We start from the raw sequence: 23729 nt of genomic DNA, 5'->3' as shown, positions 1-23729 counted from the left end.
CGCTTGGTACCAACGGGGTGGGGATGAGGAGGAATGGTGGGTACGTGGGGTTAGGTGATACAGAACTCAGCTGCTGGGTTTATCGTTATTATTTATACAGTCTGTGCTACCAGACATTAACAATAGAGTTTAGACACAAACAGGACCAGGTGGGCAAACTGATGCGCAAATTTTAAACCTCTCCCCAAGCCTAGTATAGTCTATAAATGGTGGGGGGGACCATACAAAGGTATGGCTGGGAAGCGGTAGTTTTAGGGATTCAAGAGATGGAGATGGTTTGGGGAACAAGCGAGGGACAGCCATGTCCATGGAAGTTTAAATGTGGGAATGGGCATTTGGGTTAATTTATGGCTTGATCCTGTTCCCTTTGATGTCAATGGGAGCAGGGTGAGGCCCTTAACTGGAATATTTGGTAGGGGGTGAGGGTGCATGGCGCCCTTCTGGTCTATCAGCAGCAATAGGTTTTCTCCCCACCCACAGGAATAACTCCCAGTGAAACAATTGGAAAACCAAGCATCAAAGCAAGACCAGAGGGTACCACTCGAGCGCATCCAGTTTGCCCTCCTGTTTATCACAGGCCACTACCAGCCCCTGCACCTCCCCGCCCAGCAAGCCTGCAAACCAAAATTAGCCCAAAGTATTACACCACTCAGGCAACAATATTATTAGGTGCCATCTGCAGAAAACAGGAGGGCTCAAGGTGCAACCAAATCCCCTGCAAGGGCAGGGAATTGATTAAGTGAGATATACCCAGATGAGGGGTATTAGCACTGTGATGTGAAGCCACAAAAAGCTCTGGTCATTCCAGCATCCTATTACTGACATTCCCATTGTTACTTTGGTACTGTGGGTACCCTCTTATTTTAGTTTATTTATTTATTTATCACACAACGGTTCTCCACTGCCACAGTTTCACACTTTACAGAGCATCAGCTACAGCAATAGACCCTCCCTGCCCCAAAGAGCTAATGAGCTGCATAAGACATGACAAGACAAAGCATAGGGTAGCTGCACAGAAAAGGAAGGGTGTGGGTGGAGAGAGATGGGGAAAGGAGGAGATATAGATGAGGAGATGTAGCTTATGGGGGCGCTTTGAAGGCAGTAAGAGAAATATTTTTAGCAAATGGTAATGCAGCTCACTGGAAGGAAACAGCTATTAATACTTAGCTTTTAGAAAAGGACAGAAAATCCATGTACTAGCTGAGAAGCCATCAAGGCTGCAATTTCTAATGGGGTAATTGATTCAGGGTTCTCCAGTTTTGGAAACTCCCCCCCTCCACCCCCCGCCTTGAGACACCTTGGGGCCTGATTCTTCAGAGGTGCTGGGGACCTGCAGTGCCAACTCAACTCAGTGGGAGCAACATTAAAAATGGAGATTGAGAGCCTAACTTTAGGCATCTTTGCCTGAAAACTTTTCCCAACAGTGGGAGGTGAAGGAGTTTTCCTAGGCACCCATCTCTCCCTCCCCACCCTGAATTTTTTTTACCAGGGAGTCAATCTTTTTGCCTTTATTAGGGATAAGGTGGGGCGGCTGTCTGCAGTGAATTAGAATGGTAAGATCCCAGCTCTTCAGTGGATAGGGGGCGGAGGAGAGGGAATCTCCTCTCTTCAGTGCATTTGGGAGGGGTGTGGAGAGGTTCTGGCTCTACAGGGCTTGGGCGGGGGGGGGGGGGAATCCCTTTGCTTCAGTGCATTTGGATGGGGGGGGGTCCATATCTGCATATCATTGAGGTGGGGGATCCCCTCTCTTCAGTGCATTCAGTGCTAGTGGTACCTTCTGGTCTTGCATGCTATGCCTCAGTCTCCCATCCTTTCATTGGGCGTGCATTTAGGGGAGAAGTTTCCTTCACTCCAGGGGTAGTCAATAGGTGGACCACGGCCCAAATCAGGACCGCCAGATGCTTTTGAATGGACCACGACATCTTTTATTTACTTATTAGCATTATTGGTGGGTTTTTATTATTATTATTTTCTCTGGAGTCTGGACCTTGACTCTACCTTGACCAGGAAATTTGCACCTTTGAGGACCCCTGCTTTATTGCATTGCGCTGGGGTGGAGGCATTACTTCTCTTCAGTGCCTTGGGGTGGTCGGTGGGTTTCCCTATGGGCACTGCCTTGCCAAGGGGGTCCCTTCCCTTCAGTGCTTTAGGGATGGGGCAGGTCCTTTCAGACCCTTCCAGTATTGTGCACTGGGGGCCCCCTCCTCCCTAGTCTGCTGGGGCGGCGGCGGGGAGGGGGGGCTTGGTATCCCCTGCAGTGTGTCTAAGGAGAAGCTCTTCTCTGCAGGGTACGGGGGGTATTCCCGGTCGTGTGCCGGGAGGGGGTCCCCTCTGCTCTCTGGGGCGGTGTGTAGCTGGGGACTCCTTTTCGGGTCGCTTCACTCCCGGCGGAGGCGCCGCGCAGGGATCCACAAGGGGGGTGTGTGTGATGCGGTCCCAGAAGTAACACACACACACACACACACACACACACACGCAAAGAGCCGCCGCAGCCCGGGAGCGGGGATCGGAACCGGCGTCGAACCGGACCCGAGCCGGGCCGGCTGCCGCGCGCCACCCGCCGGGCTCTGAGCGGGGCCGGGACCCCTGGAGCCGAGCCGAGCCGGGCCGGGCCAGGGACGAGCCGGGCGGAGCCGCGCCGCGCCGCGCCGCCAGGACCGGGCTCCCGGAGCCCCCCGGCCGGCGACGGACCGGACCGGGCCGGCGGCACCGAGCTGGGACCGGGAGCAGAGGCCCCGCCGGGCCGAAGCGGGCCGGGACCGCGCAGACCGGCCGCGGCCCCTCCAGGCCGCGGGGACAGACCCCGCTGGGGCCGGGCGCCGGGCCCCCAGGGAGCGGACGGAGCCCCCCGCCCGAGGCCGGGAGGAGAGAGCCGAGCGGGCCAGGACCCCGGCGAGCGGCCCTGACCCGGGCAGGGCTCCGGCGGCCCCCGCCCCGCAGGGGAGGCGGAGCGAGCCGGGCCCGGCTGGCGGGGATGGAGCCCTGAGAGCCGCGGAGGGGGCCACAGGCAGCCGCGGCCCGGGGGGGGGGCATGGGCCCCGCTCTGCGCCCCCCAGGAGGAGAGGGAGCCGCGGGCGCGGGGGGGCTGTGAGCCGCACCTCGGCGCCCCCCGCTAGGGGACCCCGGCGCCCGGAGGGGGCACCCCGAGAGCGTGACGGGCCGCGGGGGCACCGCCTGTAATCCCGTAAAGGGGGGTTGTGTAGGCTTCCCCACAGGGGAGGGTGTGTAGAGGTACCCGCCCCCCAAATCCATAGGATTGCACACCCTGGTGTTCTGGGAGTGGAGCCCCGTCACCCCAAAGTAAACAGAGGAACAGATACCCCTGTTGGGCCCAGTTAACAAAGCCCACTTAGGCTCAGATCAGGATCTCCCCGTAACCACGCTTTCCCCAGCATTTAAAGGTTTGGACGCTCTGAGGATTTATCACGTTTGAAGATTTCTCTCTTCCTTTTGGGACATTTTTGCCCCCGGGAGAACTTGTGTGTGTTGTTGGATTGATTTTTTTTTTTTTTTTTTTTTGGTAAGAGTCCCTTTGATCTGGATATTCTGACTGAGCTAAGGTGTTTTTGAACTGAATTTGCCTTCTGTGAGTCTCTCTTCTGGAGCAAGGCTGGATCTTGAACACTGGTTTATGTGTGGGGGCAATGCATCTGGGGAGATCCCTGCAAGAATAGTAAAATGCAAATTGGATAAAAAGACGACTCCTTGCCCAGGGCTCCAATGAGTGGCACACAGTCCACAATCACGGACAGGTTAGTATGAAACAGGATTTTGTTAAACAGAAAACCCATTTCCCTGCTCCAAAGTTGGTTGCCTTCTTTTTGGATTTAGTGACAGCCTGAAAGGTTGGGGGAAGAGGGGTGGCAGGATCAGGAAAGTGGGGGTAAATTGATTTTGGAATTGATAAATATTCTTGAGCAATTGAAATTAATTCACCTGGGTTAAGTTTGATATCAAAATATTTAAAACAGCTAATCCATATCTGTAGGAATTAGGGCATCTTCTTTCAGCCTCAGAGCTAGAGGGTTGAAGTACCCAAGGAAATCAGGTAAAATTAAGGGTTGGGGCTTCCTGGGAAGGGGATGTAATTTAGGCTACAAACATTTTGTGTATTAGGTGGGACTGTATACATATTTGTTCTTTATTGGGTCAGCAAGTTAGTCATTCAGGGAAAGGTCACTTCAGGTGAGGACAAGATCCATACCTGATTAACAGGTATGTCTGCCATATCATAGTGGTGTTTTCCAATTGTCTGCGTCAGGTGACTTCTTCATTCTCTTGGCTTCTGTGTAAAACACCATTTTCCCTTCTGGCAGTTTTTGTACCTTTTCATTTTTATTGGGTTCTTCAGGGATGGGGACTGGAATGTTGCTCTCTGCTAGGAGAGCTTTGGATGATATAAAAGCCATCAGATAATTCCACACAAACTTTCCATATGTGTTTGAGACAGTAGCATGATGTGAAGGAAGGAGTGCATTTAAGTTGTATTTCCATTTCTAGGCAACCAGGGAAAATGTCTTCTGAGGTTTTCAGGCAAGATCATTTATTTTAGGGCATTAGGGGTGTGTGTGTGTTTGGAAGCGATGACATACGATGATAGCGGAACTGTGTGAGGTTTGGACCACTTGGGCCTTATGTGGGCTGTACATCAGCAGCTGAGACAGGAGCATGATTCACTGTTTCCAGTACCTGTGAGTAGCCTTGTAGATTCCAAAGGTGAGCAGAAGAGAGACTGAGCCTCATTCTCATGTACATTAATCCTTTTTACACTGTTCTGGGAGTGTAAAGGGGCCTTAATGGGTGTTAAACTGCCTGAGTAGCATAAAGGGGCCTTGGTGTAAACAAGAATCAGGTCCACTATGTTCTGTTTATCATGTTTCTTTTCAGAATATTGAGGATTTGCAATGAATTTTGCAATATTCATTTTTCTGGTATGATGGGTGGGACTGTAACCGCTATACTCTGAATGCTGGCTTGTTTTTCTTTTACAGAGCATGTGCATTAACACTGACATTTGTATGAGTGCTGTAATATACCATTTTCATACACAGCAAGGAGAGTTCTTTCATATTTAAAAGAAATGCGTTCCCTAAAACAACTTAAAAGACATCATAGGGACAACTAGGTACTGGAACTAGGGTTTCCATCATATACCGGATTTACGGTTTGGTTCAATGACTCTCAGCACCCCCACTGTTTATTTAAAAAAAAAAAAAATTGTTCCAGCATGTCTGTAAGGACAGTAGGCTGTATTCAATTGCTGTATGTGAAGGGGATACATGAAGGCAGTGGATTTGGTTGTTAATAAAACACAAAATATTTTCCCTTATTGCATTAGAACTGCCAATACAAAAACATAAGCACTTCCACTTCCTGCTGTTTTGTAATGTCACAGGCATGTTTGTGTGCAGTATTTAATTAAAAGCTTTGAATAAAAATATTAATGCTGGGAAAAGATACTGCAGTGCTTGACAGCCCTGGAAACTAAAGCTTTCTGTAATGACAGAGTACAGCATGGGCAATGACAGGTGTGGGGAGGCTTGTCCTTTGCCTTGCCACTGTGCCTCACCTCTGACCTGGAGGAACCCTTGATCTAATGGTGAGAGGGTAATTCAGTCTTCATGGCCCATTTGTTCCTTGGCTGAGACAGTTGACAAAGTGCCAGATGTGACGGTGTGTTCTCGTGATGTGAACATCCGCTCACTAGGAATTGGAATGAGGCCACGCATTCATTCATGTATGGCACCAAACACCCTCAAATAGTGGCGTCTTTTTGGCCACCCCTGTCCTGGCAACCTAGCAGTGAAAGGCTCTCTGTCCCATTAGGCTAAAGAAATTTATATTTCCTTTTTATGTCTTGCTACTAATCGTGGGAGTATAAAGCAGGTGCAACCTAAATGCAGGTCACTAGGCCTAAAGAATATAAAAACGTATTCCAGGTTCAACTCTCTCTGGTTGCCAGTGATGTATGTTAGCCTGGCTTTTTCATTCTTTCATGGAGTGCCTTTTTAAAAGTTTAGACATCCACACGTGTGCCAAATAGAAACATGAACATAGCAGGGTGGGCAGTATGAGCCAACATCCTTCTCAGTTTGTGTCATGGGCCTTTTGCATAATGATAGATTCTTAAATACCTATTCGGGAAAAGATCTGCTGTCCATATGCATAATCTTTTTCACTCCCCCGCCCTCCCCAACCTATTTAGCAGAGACCACCTTGAACTTTATTTGTGATATCTGATTGACGTTCCTTTTGTGCAGGGTTACACCGGCTGTCCTGCTCATAGCTGTTGCTGTTGATCTCATTTCTGGCACTAGTTTACAAGTTAGGACAAAGATAGGAATAGTCCGTTCCAGTGCTGCACCAGTGACAACAGGCCAAATCACAAAAAAGACAGCCCTCTCCTTTTTCTCTTTGTCTCATAGCTCCTTCTGTTTAAGACGCTCAGAGGATTCTAGGTATCCCTGCAACTGAATCTGGGTCCGCCCAGGTATGCAATGCAGCCAATTCGTGTTGGCCCAGTTTGAGATGTTGGTCTCTCAAAATGCATCAAGCAGTCAGCCCAGCTCTGTTTAATCAAAGGTGTTTTGCATCTTCAAGGTCTACTGTTATCTAGCCCACCAAAGTAGGAGTGTTTCCTACAGGACATTTTCTAGCATCTTTTCCCCCAGTGTGTAAATATCTCAAAACACTAGGCGTTGAGTTAAATGAATTTATAACAAATGCTGAGATTGGTCAGAGAGTTAACTCCTTATTTTCAAAGCTATCCCAAAAAGAAGATGGAAATATCTGGGTCATGTTAAGAATGAAGCCGGAGCATCTGTGCTATTGGACTACTGGGGAAGGAGGCAGCTGAAAGAATCCCTGTGTCAAACAGTACTTGGAGAGAGAATTTTGGGGATTTAATGACACAGAGCAGTGGTTTTCAAACTTTTTTTTCTGGCGACCCAGTTGAAGAAAATTGTTGATGCCCACTGCCCAGTGGAGCTGGGGCTGAGGGTTGGGGTGAGAGCTGTGGGGTGGGGCTGGGCATGAGGGGTTCTGGGTATGGGAGGGGGTCAGGGCTCTGATTTGGGGGTGCAGGCTCTGGTGTGGGGCCAGGGATGAGGGTTTTGGGGTGCAGGAGCGGGCTCTGGGTTGGGGGGGCTCAGGGCTGGGGCAGGAGGTTGGGGGTGTGTGGCTCTGGGCTGGAGGTGCAGAATCTGGGGTGGGGCCCAGGTTGAGGGGTTTGCAGTACAGGAAGGGGCTCTGGGTTTGGGGGGACTTAGGGCTGGGGCAAGGGATTGGGGCACGGACTTACCTCGGGCGGTTCTTGGTCAGCGGCACAGCAAGGGTGCTAAGGCAGGCTTCCTGCTTGTCCTGGCACCGCGGACCATGCTGAGCCCCGGAAGCGACCAGCAGCAGGTCTGGCTTCTAGGCGGAGGCATACAAGCAGCTCCACGCGGCTCTCACCCACAGGCACCGCCTCCCACAGCTCCATGAGAGTGCGGAGCCAGTGCTCGGGGTGGGGGCTCCTCCCCCCGCCTAGGAGCTGGACCTGCTGCTGGCTGATTCTGGGGCGCAGTGCGGTGTCAGAACAGGTAGGGACTAACCTGCCTTAGCTGGGCAGTGCTGCCAACGGGACTTTTAATGGCCCATTCGGCAGTGCTGACCAGAGTCGCCACGACCAAGTGCGTGACGTTCCGTGACCCAGTACTGGGTCGTGATCTCCAGTTTGAAAACCACTCACAGAGAGGACATGCAAAGAGTGTTCAAAGATAGATCGGGGTAATGGAACCTTGTTTGTGCCCTAAATGACATTTCTTGGTGTGAGAAGGATTCAGATTCAGAAGCTTAAATACACCAAACGGCAAGGCTTCCCTCCCCTTCTTCTTTTGGGAGACGATTAAACAGCCTAGATCTTCTGTCTTTGTGATTGAATCCTGCCACCCGTTGGACTACAGGAAACAATTTCCCTTCACCCTTGGTGTTCACACCCTTCATCCTTGTAAATGATCATGCACCCTTCACTTAATAATCTCTTAACAAGGCTATACATATTTAGCTCTTATAATGCTTTCCAGTCTTTCACTCTTTATTCAGTTCCTTGCTAGTTGCCACAGTTTTTCTGGTACTGAATGGTTTTTGGCTTGGTGATATTCTGTTACTGTTTCCAGCTGTCGGGTCTATCCTAGACTAAGATTAGCTGGTTACGCTGGCTTTAGACCTGTGGGTGTGTGTTTTGGGTTTCTTCCTTCTGTTTCTATCAGGACTGCACATGAGCATGCTTTCTCTCTTCAGAGTCCTCTGACCCCGGCTAAACTCAAACAGGCTGGCTTTGGGCGTAGCTCTCTTGCCGTTTGTGGCTGGCGACACATGGCTGAGCAAGATAAGGGTTTTATTCTCCCTTGCAGGGACTGCTGGGACTGGGTTGAAACTCCGCAACTTGCAGGCTGTGATTGGTCACCTAATGATTATCAGAACCTGGTTGTATCCTCTTATAAGGCTGCAGAAACGTTTGGATGCAGTTGTTTTTCCTTTTTTGTAACCCAGTTACTGTATTTTTCTTCCTGCAGCCGCTCCAGCCATATTGGAGCAAGGAGATTGCATGGTTACGTGGACTGTGCAGGTTTGTGTGGTTATTCAAGTAATGTAATGTAGCGAATGTAGATATTGTGTAAGATGTGAGTGTCTGTCTTCCTAGGCAGTTGCAGTCAAATGAGTTTTATTTATAATTGAGCCATAGCCTGTGCTACCATAATTGTAAAATAAGGGGGGGAGGGGGTAGAATTTACACATAATTACCCTTTTGAGGCTTTTAATTGCTGATTTCTTTTCTCATCGCTTGATATTAAAGTAAACCTTAATTGTTTCTAATCCGCTTAAATGTGCTTCCCCTCTCTGAGTATTTCAATGTCCCCTTGGTAATTGGGACATCTCTTTTAGCCGAATGGTGGCTAAATAACCCCTCCTCCTCTTTCTCTATGAAATTCAGGGCTTTCTCTGCAACAGTGTTACTGAATAGCTAGCTACACTTACAATTTGAGCAGTGTGTTCATTTCATTTTTTTTTCAACATTCTCCTTTAAATCTAGTACTCCCGTAAGATAGGTGTCATTGAAGACTTCCTTCTTAGTTGTAGAGTGGCCAGTTGCATACAGACATCAGTGCAAGCTTTCTTGAGTTGTCCAGTATTGTCTCCGTTTCATTTTGAGTATGAGGTGACAGTCTCTGTGCTTGCTTATTGTATTCTGTAGTTTTATTGAAGCTGTCGGGATAGGGTGCCGGTCGCAATGTGTACTGTTGGCTTGGGGGTAGACAGGAACCACAATGTCTCTTGATAAAGAGACTGAAAGTGAGGTCAGCTTGACTCTTCCTCCTCTCCCCCCTCCCCCCCCCCAGTTTTAATAGAGCTGGGAACATCTATTGTGGTTATTTGTCTGGAGGCAGGAATAGCAGGCAGTGTGTTTGCCAAAGATGTGTAATTCTCTCTGTGAGTAACTCCTATTGTGACATAAATTAATGCTGCTTAGGGAGGTCTGAATGGCTCTGGACCTGCAAAGTGATGTAAAGCTTTCCCCTTCTTGATCTCCTCCTCTTTGCATCCAGTCCAGGTCTGCAGGAAGCAGGACCTGGAACACTGACCAGACCCCTTCTGGCCCGAGGTAGATATGAAAGACTTGAAGGGTGATAGAACTATCATTCATGTCCAGAGAAGCCCAGCCCCACACCCGGCTGCTGTGATTCCTGCCAGGTGAAGTCCTTGGACCCTGCTAGGGGGCTCTAGCTAATAGTGTAGAATAAATGTGAAACTCCTCATGGCCTCTGGAAGACAGAGGAACTCTTTCACTTTTCCACACCCATCTCATCTCATCTAAAAAGATTTGTATGCTGCTTTTATCACTGTAGTATTTGAGTGCCTTCCAGCAGTGCATCAGATGACATGACTTATCATGTATGGTTCATTTTCTCTCTCCCTCAGAATTCTTCCCCTGGGGAGAGGATATGTGCAGTGGAGTGTTTTGTTTTGTTAAGGGTTTTTTTTTTTTTAAATGTCCGCTCTGCTCAGACTGTATTAGAGAAGCAGGAAGGAGGAGTGTACCTTGCACTTGGAGCAGAAGGTGGTGAGGTTTTGTGAGAGTCCTCAACTCTTGTGGGATTTCATTCTACAATGGCAGACCAGCCCCCAAGAAAGCTCTTTCTCCTGCACAGATGAACTTTACCCATATGGTATAATGTTCCATTGTGCCTGTGGGTGGAGTTGTTGACCATGGTCTTCATTCCAGAGCTTTTAGTCATGCTGGGCTCAATCTTTTAGTTATGCTGGGCTCAAGCCATTGAGCACTTTGAAGGTAAGAACTAGACCTTGAACTTGACTCAATGTTCTGTGAGAAGCCAGTGGAGAAACTGGTGGGCAGGTTTGATGTTCTTGCAATAGCTTAAATTGCTGGGGAGGTTTGCTGCAGAATTCTTTACTAGCTGGAGTTTCCTAAGGGCTGATGGCTTCATGCCCATCTGTGTCCTCGAGTCTTCTGAATGTTTCGGGATGTGGGGTCCACAACTCTACCCTCACTTCAGCCTACTTTTTATGGGTCCTTCTGTTCAGTGAGGTGCTCTGGTGCCTGTTTCTGCAGCTGCTCATAGCATTCCCAAACAGAATTCGAGTGGGACTGACATGATTCTGGACTGTTTCACTGCTATCAACAATGTTCATAGTAGCGTCGTTGGAGCTGTGACAGGCGTCCACGTCGCAAAAAACCAAAACCATCAGCACAGTTGGCACTAAATGGACACTCTACTAATAGCATCAGGAGAAAGGCCATGGTTTACCTTGGTAATAGGGACTGATTTCCCCACTCATACCTTAAGGTGTGGCTCTTTCGAGTTAGAGGGGAAATACATGGGCAGGGCTGTTTCAAGAATAAGTTTGAACTTCTGCTGCAGATGGTGTTAGTGCTCTGTGCATAAAAAGACTTCACTCTCGAGGGCTGTCAAGTTATTACCTTTCACCAGCACTAAATTCTTAACATCAAGAAGGATTATACTGGTGTATCCTCCTTGCGAATCTAGGTTCGGGAACATAATGCAGTTGACATATATTGCATGGTGATATGTAACTTAAGTTTGTTACGTTGATCATTTTCTCATCCGTGAGTTTCTTGTAGCAGCCTCTCATTAGTATTGCTAAAAATTAGGGAGCTTTACTCCTAGTTAAGGCCGCGTAAGAAAGCCATTGTATAGACATGTCTACACTAGGACTGTAGTGTCCTTGTATAGACACTCACTACAGTGACAGAGGGAGTTTTTCTGTTGCTGTAGGGATTCCACCTTCCACGGCAGTGGTAGCTAGGTTGATGGAAGCTGCATCTGCACTGGGGGTTAGGTCGGCATAGCTATGGCGCACTGGGATAAGGATATTTCACATCCCTGAGCGCTGCTGTTGTGTTGACCTAACTCTTACAAGTAGACCAGGCCAAAGAGCACCCCCACATTATCTATTTTGTAAGGTCTGGGTTTATGTATGTAAGAGAGGCCAGTAAGAATTCAGAGAGACAAACCCTTTCTTCAAGCCAGGCCCGCAATTCTGCATGTATTGACACTCTACAATCATGCCATGGAAATAACCATTAGGCTTTAAAAATGTATATCTAATTTAAAATCTCACTTTAACAAAACTAAGGCCCTTAATTATTCCGAAGACTGAATGCAGATATTGTCTCCGCACAGAAATAGCGGGCTGAAAACGAGGAGGAGAGGGAAGGGATGCAAGGCTTTTTATAAGTGAAACAAGAAAGGGGTATAAAGCATATAGAGCTGTAATAAATAATTACAGGGGGGGTGGGAAGGCATAAAATGCAAAACAGGCCATCAAGAAGTATAGAAATCAAGCAACAGGCTTAAAACAGAAGAGCAAATAAAGAAAAAGGCAGGAAGAGACAGTTTGTTTTAATTTTGTTTGTGTTTAAACAAAAAAAAAACAAAAACCATGTATATTTTTAAAACAAGCATGGTAGGAAAAGGCATTGTCTTTAGTTTACATTTAAATGTCAACACAATTATAAATAGTGAAACCAAAACAAACAGTATTGAACACAAACTGTGGAGTAAACAAAATGTGTGCCAAACATCCCCACTTCTGTCCTTTCCTTTTGTGCTGCATCCCTTTCCCCCACCCTTTGCCTGTCTGTGTTTTGTCTGTTTGGTCTATACACCCATTTGGCAGGAACCTGGTCGTCTTGCATATCTGTGCAGCTCATCTAGCAATGTTTGACCCTATGTACATGATGTTGCTTCTTTCGTTTGTTGGCAAACTCTTAGAAATTGTCCACTGAGCTATTTTGAGCTTTGCTTTGGGATCCTTTAACTTTTGGGTTCATCAGTGTAAATTAGACTGAATTAAGAAAGTCACTCTCCAAAACTGAGACCGCGAATGACCAGTGTTGTCCCTGCGCTGAGTACCCAAGCTGGAAGATTTCAGAGTCGCAGCCATGTTAGTCTGTATCCGTAAAAAGAAAAGGAGGACTTGTGGCACCTTAAAGACTAACAAATTTATTTGAGCATAAGCTTTCGTGAGCTACAGCTCACTTCATCAGATGCATACCTGGAAGAAGCATTGATTTATTGCAGGTGGGCTCCCACACATTAGCGACAGTTCAAGTTCTAATCTAGCTCTGGGTAATCTCATCTATCAGGATCATTATTGCTTGTTAATTATGTGTTGTCAAGTGTCCTGCTGATGATGGCTGAAGTGTTGCTCTGTCTGTCAGAAACAGTGTCCGCTGTGTGAGACTGTGGATTGCAACAGGATGCGGTGACTTGGGAGATGCACTTTGAGCCTCTACATTTGTTTAAACAATTCAGCAGAATTATGGCTTCTATGGTCTGAACTCTCTGGCAACGTAGAAGATGTGGCATGAAGTGTGAGGTGTGAACTAACAAAAAGGGCCTGCCTTGGTGCAGATAATGAGGCTGCAGGATTTGTGCTAGCTGCCAAAGGGAGAATCTCAGGACGATGGAGTGTCTAGCCTGCTTAAACCCACATGAACAAAGTGTAGTTTTGCTGGGGCTGGACATTTGAGTTGGTTCAATTGGCTTCTGAGCTCTTCAAGCGTGTGCTTCAGACTTTAAGAAATAGATGGGGGAAATTTGACTCTTCTTATCTGAGTAATGTTTCTCTTTGAAGCTCTGTGCACCAGTCCAGCTAACAAAGTTCCTGTTTATCTATGAAACTGATCTCAAGTTCGTCTGTAGGCGCTGAGTCCTGTGATACTTGTGATATTGCAGGCAGTCACATGCCAGAGCACTTGGGTGACTTCCCAGTGTAGAGAGACAGAAGCCTGTGGCCTGTGAGGAGTTAGGTATGCTTTCATGGAATTTTGAATAATTCCATAGTGGCTGGAAGGGGGTTGGAAGGCATGAACTGACCTAAGGCAGTGTTTCCCAGCCTGGAGGGAGGTGGCCAGATCTCACTGATGGAGCACTAGACCTATTCAGGAGGGGCACGTTGCAAGGTAAAAACCCTGAGGAGTCCTTGTGGCACCTTGGAGACTAACAGATTTATTTGGGCATTAGCTTTCTTGGGCTAGAACCCACTTAAGGTGCAGGATCTTCAATCTGGTGGCACCCACCTGCAGGCATATGCTGCAACCTGCTGGTCCATATAAAGTGTCAGGTGGCTCCTTGCAAGTCTTCTCTTCCTGCTGTGATTGTGCTCCCTAATGTAGCTGGTTGGCAACTGCTCCTGCATGTTCCGGGATGAAGGCTCAGACCAAGTGTCTTTTCTCTGCGCTCCTGTAGTGCAGAGGCACCAGTAGATGTCCTGTCCCATGCCCAACAACACGTAACCTTCTGATGAATGGGGAAGGAGATTGAAGCCACCAGAGAGGGGGAAAGGAGAAGGGTTAGCGCAAAGGGAAAAAAAAAAAAAAAGAAAAGCAAAAGAAGAACAAGAAAAAGCTGGAGTAGGTGAGATAACAATGAAAACAGATAGGAAATGAGTGAGAGAGAACTTAAACGGGAGACAACCACAGGATATCGGAGGGGCTGCCCTTATGCCATTCCCAACAGCAGGCTCTAACTAAAAAAGGTGAGAACCATTAATCTAAGGTAAGGGAGAATTTGCTGGAGCATGACATTCCTTTCAGGTTCACAACATTCAGCTATGCTTTTCAGCAACACCATGGCGGTATATGGATGCCTGTTTGAAAAGTGGGGGTAGATATTCATGCCCAAAGGGGCTGCATGGCGGTGTTGAGAACAGTCAGTCCCTTCTGGGAGTGGTTGTGTTTTGTGTTTTTCCGTTTGCCCTGGCTTAAGCGGGTGCATGGGGATACTTAGGCATTGTTGGTATTAAATACTTTCTTGTGTTGTACAGTGGTTTTCAAGGTCAGTCCGTTTAGTAACATGGTCCTGACTGGCCTGTGTAGACAGGGGAAAACTTGTTGGAGATTTTTGTTGGCTCCAGAGATCAACTTCACCAATGGCTTCTTTAGGATTTACACCTACTTATACCTGGGCTGAATTGTTGCTTAACTCAAAACATTGTCAGCCATTCTCTTCCCTCCTTCTGCTCCAAGCTGGGCAGCCATGTTACCAGGAATTTTTCTGTGTAGATGGGGCCTTAATGGCTGCTTTCTGGAAGAAAAGTGGTGAGAGAAGGATATGTTTCACTGGAAACTGAAGGAGGTGTATGGGGGAACCAATGTGATGTCAATTGTGAACAGGACAATGAGAGAGCTCATCTGCTGAAACATCTGTGAGAGAAACAGCGCATTCTGTATCCCAAAGATAAGAGTGACAAATCCTGTAATGGTGATCTGTAACTCTCAAATTGGTGATCTGCCCCTGCAGTCTGCCGAGACACACAGGATGATAGGTTGTGGTTCGCCATGTGTCGTCGCTGTGGTTTCTACAGCGGAAGTGGTTCTTGTGGGTGACGATCTGATCTTAGATTGTTGGTAGTACGTGTACTATCATTTTGTTTCCATTTTTGTTGGCTGGTGGAATAAGGTGCCCTTGGGATGCTGCTGAAAGAGCCTTGTATAGTCTTAGCTATTTATAATTAGGTTTTCTTTAATTCTGTCACTCCATGCTGCAATGAAGGTGTCGAAGTGCAGAGAGACTCGAAGCTAACAGAACTGTCAGAGGCTTCTTCTCTACCACTGAGCTTCAGACCTCTTTGTAGTGGGAGGCAGCATTCTTGTAGTAGTTAGAAACTAGGTATTCTGACCCCTGTTCCTAGTTCTGACCTTGATTTGCTGTGTGATAAAAGCTGCTTCAATTTCGGTTCCTCAGTACTCCATTTTAAAATGGGGATAGCCTTGTACCCCACAGGAGTGTGAAGCATAATGTCGAGTGCTTTGAGCTCCTCTGAATGATGTGATAGAAGTGTGTGGTTATTAGTTAATCCCTGTGTAAGTTCTTTGCTCAGGTGGGTTAAATCTATACATTGGATTTTCAGGAAGACGTCAGCCCACTGTTCGTGGTTGGTTCACCCAATAACTTCCCTAACTTCTGACTTGAGAAAGCAAGCATGCCAGTCTGTCCTTCAAAATAGGGAAGGTTGAATTTAAAAATCATTGTAATCATTTTAAAATGGTAAGATTGTTAGCTTTGGCCCTTCACCAATGTTGTTGCAGCCATGTATGTTATACGACATATCTTTACCTTTCTCTTTTTTCGGTAGGCTTTATCATCAGGTTTTGGGCTCAGTGAAGGTATATTTATAACTAGATTTTTATCTAAGGCCGTTTACACAAGGCAATCAATCCCATTTTATAGAAAGAAACCAATTGGGCATGGAACAGAAGCCAGAAGTCCTGACTCCCAGTCCTTCTGTTCTAAGCACTAAACACTCCCTGGGAGTCTAAAATGCCCTTTGCAATTGGCTACAACTCCTTTTGCAGTTGTGGGTTGTAGTAATACTGGCTGGCAGGTGCCAAGAGAACGGGGAATAGTCAGTGTGTTCTGATCAGTGTTTATTTTGACAGTCAGGAAGAGGTCGTTCTGGAGGAGGCTGTGTGTTTCTCCCAGCAGTGTTCCTAGGTCATTGCTGAAGCAGAAGCAGGCAATTAAGCATTGGGGGTGGAAATAACCTTGCAACAGGTCTGTGTTGTAGGCAGTCCTCAATTCTCAGTGATCTTGTTGTCTGGAATTCAGCCAGTTGAAAGGAATCCCATTTTGTCATTAATTGCACCATGGCTGCTGGGAGACCGCTTATTTATCAAGGCTGCTTATTTATTCCACTGACAAGAACGTCACGGTGCTTGTGAAGCACTTTTTAAGTTCCTGCTCCACCTATTGCTGTTTGTGTTATGAGGAAACCACTCCTTCAGATCTACCCCGTGCTTCCTGAGATATTAAACGTTGTGAGTCTGGATCAGCTGTAGAGGAATTGCAGAGGATCACCCCATTGACTTAAAACTCAAGTCTCTCTCCCCCCCCCCCTCCCCCCCCCGCTGAAGCTTCTGGTGGATGTCAGTGGAAAAGTTTTCCACCAAGGTGGACTTTTTATTGTAAAACTCTCTTCTGGAACTCTGTGTGTGGGGGTTTTTTTGTATTTTTTTATACAAAAACCTAATTTTAAATCAAAATTGAGGTGAACCCCAGTACAACTGTCTGTCAAGTGGGCAAGGAGGGAAATAATCGCAAAGGAACAAGCAGTTAAGGAAGTAAATATAGTAACAGATGTACAGTGAAGTCTTGCAATGAACGCTGAAGAGAGCCACAACAGAACTCTGGTGTACATCTTCAGACAAGACGTTCTGTGTTCAGGGACCTCATCTAGGGAAGTCCCTATCCCTAAACTGATTGAAGCAGGACTTTGGAATGGAGAACAGAAACCATTTAGTCAACCTCAGTTTGCCTTGGAGGTAGATAGAAGAAGAGGTTAGATAATGCGGTGATAAACTCCATACAGATGTCTGTAGATATGAAGGGCTTGCTCAAATACCTGGGGCCTACAGTGGTAGCAGTTTGTTCTGTGGATTTCTTTAAACTCTGTAGTAACCATTTCGAGGTATGTCGTCATTCAGAGGTTTCTCCTTCATTCGCCCCTTGTCTCTGTCCTTTCTCTAGCTGTGTGTGCAGAATCTCAGTGGCTAAATCTGTGGGCTGTCCTCTTCCAGTGACGAGGACTCCAGCCGCCACCAGGGCCCCCGGATCTGTTTCTTAATGACAGTCAGCTCAGTTCAGAGGAATGATGATGTGCAGAAACAAACTCCCACTGGCAAATTAATTTTATCTTCTAAGGCTGCCTTCCCATCTCCCTTCTCTTCCATTAGGTTTGGAGATGCTTGCTTTAGATTACTGCACTTTTACTTAATAACCAAGTGGCTCCAACTTCCATACTGCAGTTAGAATAAATAATTTAATCAGACTATTTCAGAAGTCTGAGCCGGAAATACAGTAGGGAAATTGCCCGAATGCAGGCTATTCATAAATGGTTCCTTTCTTCCTTGTCAGTAAATTAGTGGCTGATTTTTCTGACCTGTGTTTGATACCCTGTATGTGGAAATCTGGATTGTCTCAATAACCTATTCTGTGAAGAATGTGATCAGCTGTTTGCACATTACAGTGGAACACAACATTCTTAATCCTTTGAAGAGGTTTGATTGTGAGCAACTTCCCCTGGTTGTATAATGTGTATGTTTTGTGCCTGGAGCAGATTGGGAATTTGAGAGCTAGGTTTATTTGCTGGCATTTGAATAATGCAGCCATACGGTGTTTGGAGAGTTGTGACTTCTAGCAAATATGCAGGTATCCTGAGACCTATGGCATAAGAGCAGGCAGTGCCCTTGAGAGTATTTCAGCAGATAAGGTGGGTTTGTGTCCTGGCATGACACAGGATGCAATCACAAATCTAAAGTTAATGTTGAAGTGTATGGAAAATCTTATAGTTAACCATATAAATTTAATTATCAAATACTAGCTGACAGATCTCAGTTATTGGTCTAAACTTCACTCAGTGGTTGAGGTTTGAGGACTGCTCCTCCTCCCAAGCTTAAAATAGGAAAAACTTGCAAAGGGGAGGGGAGAATGCAATTCTCCGCTAGTGAGCAAAGATTAAAAATACAGATGAATCATCTACCAGGAACTATTAAACTAGGGGCTTGTCTCACCAGTATAATTATTGTGGTGTATAACTCCCTGTATGTACACTCTGTCTCTTTTTCTGGACTAAGCTTGTCCACATAGGTATATACCAGTATAATTATAGAGGTAGCATAGTAAAATATGCCAGTAAATTTCCCCACGTAGACCAGCCCCAACATCATGTTTCTCTCCCCTCCCCCATTTCTTTTCCCTGCCTATCCCCCTGACTGCTTGCCATGGCATCATTTCTGTGCTAGAGAAAAGTTACTGTTTCCCACTGCTGTGGTGGGGGGACTGGAGAGCCCCGGAAAAGACTATTTATTGTCTGGGCGCAAAAGGGGAATTGTCAGTGCAGAAAAAAAAATTCTAATCATTGCAGCATCAGGAATGACAAAAGAATTAAATTAGTTCTAGGGCATCTATCTCCTGATCCTATATTGTCTGGAGACATTGGGAACTTGGAATGTCAGCACTGGTGTTTTGGTTCTTGTCACATTGTGGGGGTAAGCGGGTGAATGCAGCCACTAATGCCCTGAGGGATGGATCTCTGTGTTTTCAGCATCTGGGAGTAGAAATACAGATATTGCTGCCTTGGGATGTTGATTTTGCTGCATTCTGAAGTTGGGAGTGTGAATCTACGCTTTAGTGACCTAGGCGGTAGATTGTAATGACATTTGGGAAAATACTTACTCTTGCTTATGGAGTCAAAATTCCAGTGCCTCTAAAGTTCTCTCTCCAGTATTGATTTATACTGTGGGGTGGAGACTGGGACAGGAGAGAGTTCATAATAGGTTGAGAAAATCCTTGAAAAATCTTATCAGAACAAGGATCCACCATTTTTTCTTTCTGACCTTGGCCCATAACTAGTGTTGGGGCAAGTTTACTCTCTTTGAAAGCATTCATATTTGTCTGCTGAAGAGCTTCTAATGCTGGCTGGTGCTGTAGCGAGGTTCTGGATCTTAAAACCATGCCATTGTCTGTCTTGCTTCCTATTCTCTCTTTATTCTGACATGATTTTTGCTGCTATTGGGTAACTTGCTCTGGATGAGGGGATGTTACCATTGGGGTAACTGGGCATTTCAGCGTTTCTTTCTGTCTCTGGTTGTTTCATGAGACATCGATCTATAAAATGGTCGCTAGTTCCTTTAGTTTAGCATGCTGCTTCGGCAGTGGTCCAAGCTTGAATTTAGCAAGTGCCAACCCTTGATCTGGTATAATTTTCTATTCCTAAAACAGCTGGTTGGTCTTTCTTGTAGCAGGCTTGCTGGAACCAATCAAACTTGGGGTAAGCAGAAATTTGCATACCAGATGGTTTTAAAATATTTAATACCTCTTTGAAATTGGTCAAGATAAAAGATCAAGGAAGGCAATGTGACCATTTTTTTAAATGGCACCCTGCATATACCAGTGTTCTGCATCAGAAGCCAGCCCAGACAGGTGAAGGCTGCAATCAAGTTAGATCTCTCATGCAGGAGGGAAGTCCTTTGCTTTGTGCTTCTCCAGACTGTGTTTTCTGTTGGTTTGTCACTGACTTTGTATAATTTTTCAGCTCCTTTCTTTTCATGGACTAATAAACTTCCATTTTTGTAACAAAACGTAAAGATGATGTTGTTGTTGTTAGGAAATCCAAAGAGTTGACCTAAAGCAGCCTGCTGTGTGACTCATAACTTCAGAGGTTGAAGGTTAGTACTCTTGGGCACTTCCCCAATTTCCTCAGATCAGCAGATTCTGTTTAATATCTATTAGTACTAAGTTTTAAGCACAGTTATTGTTAGTACAGTTTCAGCCACAGCATGGACACCGCTTCAAGGTTTCCACTACATGAAAGGAAATGTCTGAGCACTGCAGGTTTTGTTCAGTGTTAACACAGCCATGCATAAGAAAGAGACAGATGTAGCTCAGTCTTGTAATGACTGGCTCTGTAGACTCTTGCCAGTCTAATCCTAACTTGGCTGATATGTGCTCGTCTCGGTGGAGCCCAGAAAGTGGGCTCTACTGAGTAGAGCTAGTGGATTTGTCTGGTGAATCACTCCAGTGAGGTGAATGATAAATAGGGTCCTTTTGTGAGCTCTCACACGGAGATGGGCTTTCTTCCCCCCCCCCCCTTATTTTTTTTCCCCCTCACCCAGCCCTGTTTCCAACATCTCTGACCTTTGAGTTCTTACTGAGTTCCCTTGAAGTTGTTTTAGCTGTGTAGCGCTTACCCTGCATCCGATTGCTCTTCTCTCATTGCCTCTTTGGCCGTTGGTCATTTGAGATGAATTGCGTTCTACAGACGCACTCCTCCATTGCATGTATTGAATCGTGAAGCTGGATCCTCACCGAAACACCTGGGCACTCTGGAGCCCTCCTTGAAGGGCCTCATTCCACACTTGGACCCTAAATGCTGTCCAGATACCTCTCCTGTATCTGAAACCTGGAGACTTCTACATCTTTCCCCATACTCCCCTGCTCAACGCTAGCATACAACTGAGACATCCTTTTGTTTTTCCTCCCTCAGTCTGAACATTCTGAGAGTTTATTTTCTGTATCCATAGGCTACAGCACTGGTCATCTTAGGTATCCTTGCTAAGAGTACAGTACTGATTTAAGACAGTGTGGGGACTGATTATAGCACTGGACAGAATCTGGATTCTGTTCCCACATCAGCCACTCACTTGCACTATGATGGGCAAGTTGCTTCCCCCTTCTGGACCTCAGTTTCCCAATCGGTGAAGTGAAGCTAGAAACTTGCCTTTTAGAAATTGTTTGAGATTTTTTTGATGAAAGGCCACGTAAGCGCTCAGTAATAGCATTTTAATGTTATGTTTCTACCTGACCTGCTCTAGAAACTATATACTGTAAACTTGCAGAAGTTTCTGTAAGGAGGAGGCCTCTGTCTTGAACTTCCTCAGGTGGATAGACTAGTACCATGTAATGCAAGAACTTTCAAGTCCCTAAATAGAATGTTTGACTGTCACTCATTCGTTAAGCAAGGCATTTGTTGCTGTCTTTGAAAAGCATGGCAAAAGTGGCTGAGCCACAGTGCTTTAGACCCAGAAAAGGTTTGCTTTCTCTGTAGTGTGGATTATCGGATACTGCAGCGGGGTGCAGCTTTCTTGAAGAAAGTGATGGATACCCTCTTTGGGGCAGGGGGAGGGCATGGCACAGAGGACACATTAGCCCCACATTTCACTCTCTGTGCTTAAAATGTGCACAGCTCTACAAGTGGCATGAAGGAAGTGACTTGAAGGTGGTGGAACAAGTGTGTTGGATGACAGGTGCAATGCCAGCAGCATTTGTGTGTCCTTTGGAGGAGGATTAGTTGCAGTGCTATGAGGTGGGAGGGACAAAGGCATAGACACATCTGAAGCAAAACTAAGGCTCTGAGTTACAAACAGGACAGCACTGGCAAGGGGGGGAAAAAGTGGTTGTAATGTTTATGCATTTTGTAACAGATGAAAATTACAGTTTTGAATGCAGTATGCGGACTTCTTTTGTTTAAAAACTCTCTATTGCGTCTTGTGTGACGCTGGAGTGTGTGGAAAAATAAGGATAATTTAGTGAACCAAGAACTCTTCTATATGTCTGATAACCCAACAGTATTTAACAAAAAGGAGTGGGAATCAGTCTCTAATATTTACTGAGGGTGCTCATCAGTAGCATTTTGAATGTAGAGGAATTATTCCATCTCTTCATATTTAAAAGCATACTAGCTCTCCGGTATGTCAAAAAGATTGAATTGGGCTTGTGGACTATGTGACGTTGCTTAGCATCCTGCTGAGACTTATAGTATATCAGCCTGCAGCCTGTGTTAAAGTTACTGCATATTTTTTAAAAAGTATGCAAAACCAGCGTTATTTGAGGCCTTCTTTACTGTTGTCAATCAGTTGCTCCCAGAATATTCAAAATAAAGGACACTGATTTGTTGGCCATTGATGCAAGAGTTGCTATTAACAGGCCAGCTTTTAGCACCCTCTGTGGAGCCACTGTGCATTATATAATAAGAAAAAACAAGGACTAGGGCATAGACATGGAATAATATCTGTTATCTTATAAATTTTATTCCATTCCTACTGTGATCAGGAAATACAGGTGTCTAATTCCCACATCATATGTGATCTAACTAAAGGAGATGGTGCCATAAAGGTAAATGATTTATACATTAATGAGACGACCATGCAATAACAGTCTAGTGTTAAGGCTTTTTATAGACTTAAAAAAATGATTTCCCATCGTTCCATAATTTTTAAACAACTCTGTTTACTTGTAGGTTTTTCTTCGTCGCAACCACTTTGAACTTCTCAGTCTTCCACATCTGTAATGTCCATTTTTATTTCTTAAGAAATTGCTGACTACTTGACTCCTGGTATCTCCACAAGCACATGCTGTGATAACTTGCAAGTTCTGTCGTTTTAAAGCTCTGAATGAGCTTTAAAGATACAAGTTTAAGCCGCAGTCCCAAGTGGTGGTAGAGAATATGGGAGTTAGATGGGCTTTTGCAAAAATGTTGTTGTTACTTTAGCAATCTTAGAATCTTAATCGTTTATTCAGCTGGAGATTTTCTAACAGACACAACGTTTTAAAATCAAATACTTGACTCTCTTTCAGTCCTATTTCAGTATCTCACTGCTGAGCAAATTAGTGCTGTTATCGTCTCTCCATTTTTTTTAAATGAGCTGATCATGATAATTATCTCGTGGTGGTGACTTGTTACCAAATAGAGTTCTGTTGTTGGCAGCCCCAATAGATTTCCTTTTTTATATTATTATTATTATTATTATTATTTATTATTAAGGCCAGAACGGACCATTAGATCATCTACACTGACGTCCCGTATATCAGAAGCCATTGAATTCCATCCGCTTACCCCTATATTTAGCCCAATAACTTGTCTTTGACTGAAACGTAACTTTTGTTTTAGCTAAAGCAGATCTTCCAGTCAGTCATACACTCTCGATCTGAAGACATTGCGAATCCACCACTTCCTTTGGTAGTTCGTTCCTGTGGTTCATCTCCCTCGGTGTTAAAAATCAGTGGTTAGTTTCTAACTTGAATTTGTCGGGCTTCAGCTTCCAGCCATTGGTTCTTGTTCCATCTTTCTGTGCTAGATTAAAGAGCCCTTTAGTACCCAATATTTTCTCCCTGCTAAGGTCCCTATATACTGCAATCAAGTCACTTCTCAGTTGTCTTTTCGATCAACTAAACAGATTGAACTCTTTAAGTATCTCACTGTAAGTCTTCAAATAATATTTGGGTGTATTTTCTGCATGCTCTCAAATTTTTCAGTCTTTTTTTTTATATAAATCCGACACCAGACCTGGATGCAGTATTCCAGTGTCTCTCACCAATGCCCTATAAAGGAGTAAAATCAGCTCCCTACGCTTGCTCGCTATTTGCCTGTTTATACGCCCAAGGATCACCCTCTTTTTGTCACAGCCAGAGCTCATATTTAGCTGCTTATCCACTGTGGACCCTAAGCCCTTTGCAGAGTTGCTGTTCTCCAGGATACGGCCTGCATTTCTTGTTCAAGATAAATAATGTTGCAATTGGCTGTATCAAAATTCCATTTTGTTAGAATGGGCCCAGGTGACCAAGTGATCCAGATCGCTCTGTATGACTACGTGGTCCTCATTATTTACTACTCCACCAGCCTGTCATCTGCAAATGTTATCCAAG

The 23729-nt window shown here is 45.6% G+C and overlaps 1 protein-coding gene across 5 annotated transcripts in view; it reads left to right on the top strand.

The window, feature by feature from the left end:
• The first annotated feature begins 2723 nt into the window (after window positions 1-2723).
• The window catches only part of ARHGEF12 (Rho guanine nucleotide exchange factor 12), a 103168-nt gene continuing 82162 nt past the window's right edge, over window positions 2724-23729 (top strand). For 2 of the 5 annotated variants that reach the window (XM_048827675.2, XM_048827674.2), the window contains exon 1: window positions 2724-3752. In XM_048827675.2, the coding sequence (XP_048683632.2) occupies window positions 3721-3752 (32 nt within the window). In that variant the 5' untranslated portion in view covers window positions 2724-3720. Of the gene's footprint in view, window positions 3753-8492; window positions 8609-23729 lie in introns of those variants that run through there. The other 3 variants (XM_048827672.2, XM_048827671.2, XM_048827673.2) reach the window with 2 other exon arrangements.

This window comes from Caretta caretta, chromosome 22, assembly GCF_965140235.1.
Source record: "Caretta caretta isolate rCarCar2 chromosome 22, rCarCar1.hap1, whole genome shotgun sequence".
Classification (NCBI taxonomy): domain Eukaryota; kingdom Metazoa; phylum Chordata; order Testudines; family Cheloniidae; genus Caretta; species Caretta caretta.
The sequence above is the reverse complement of the archived record's forward strand: the minus strand, read 5'-3'. Positions and strand labels throughout refer to the sequence as shown.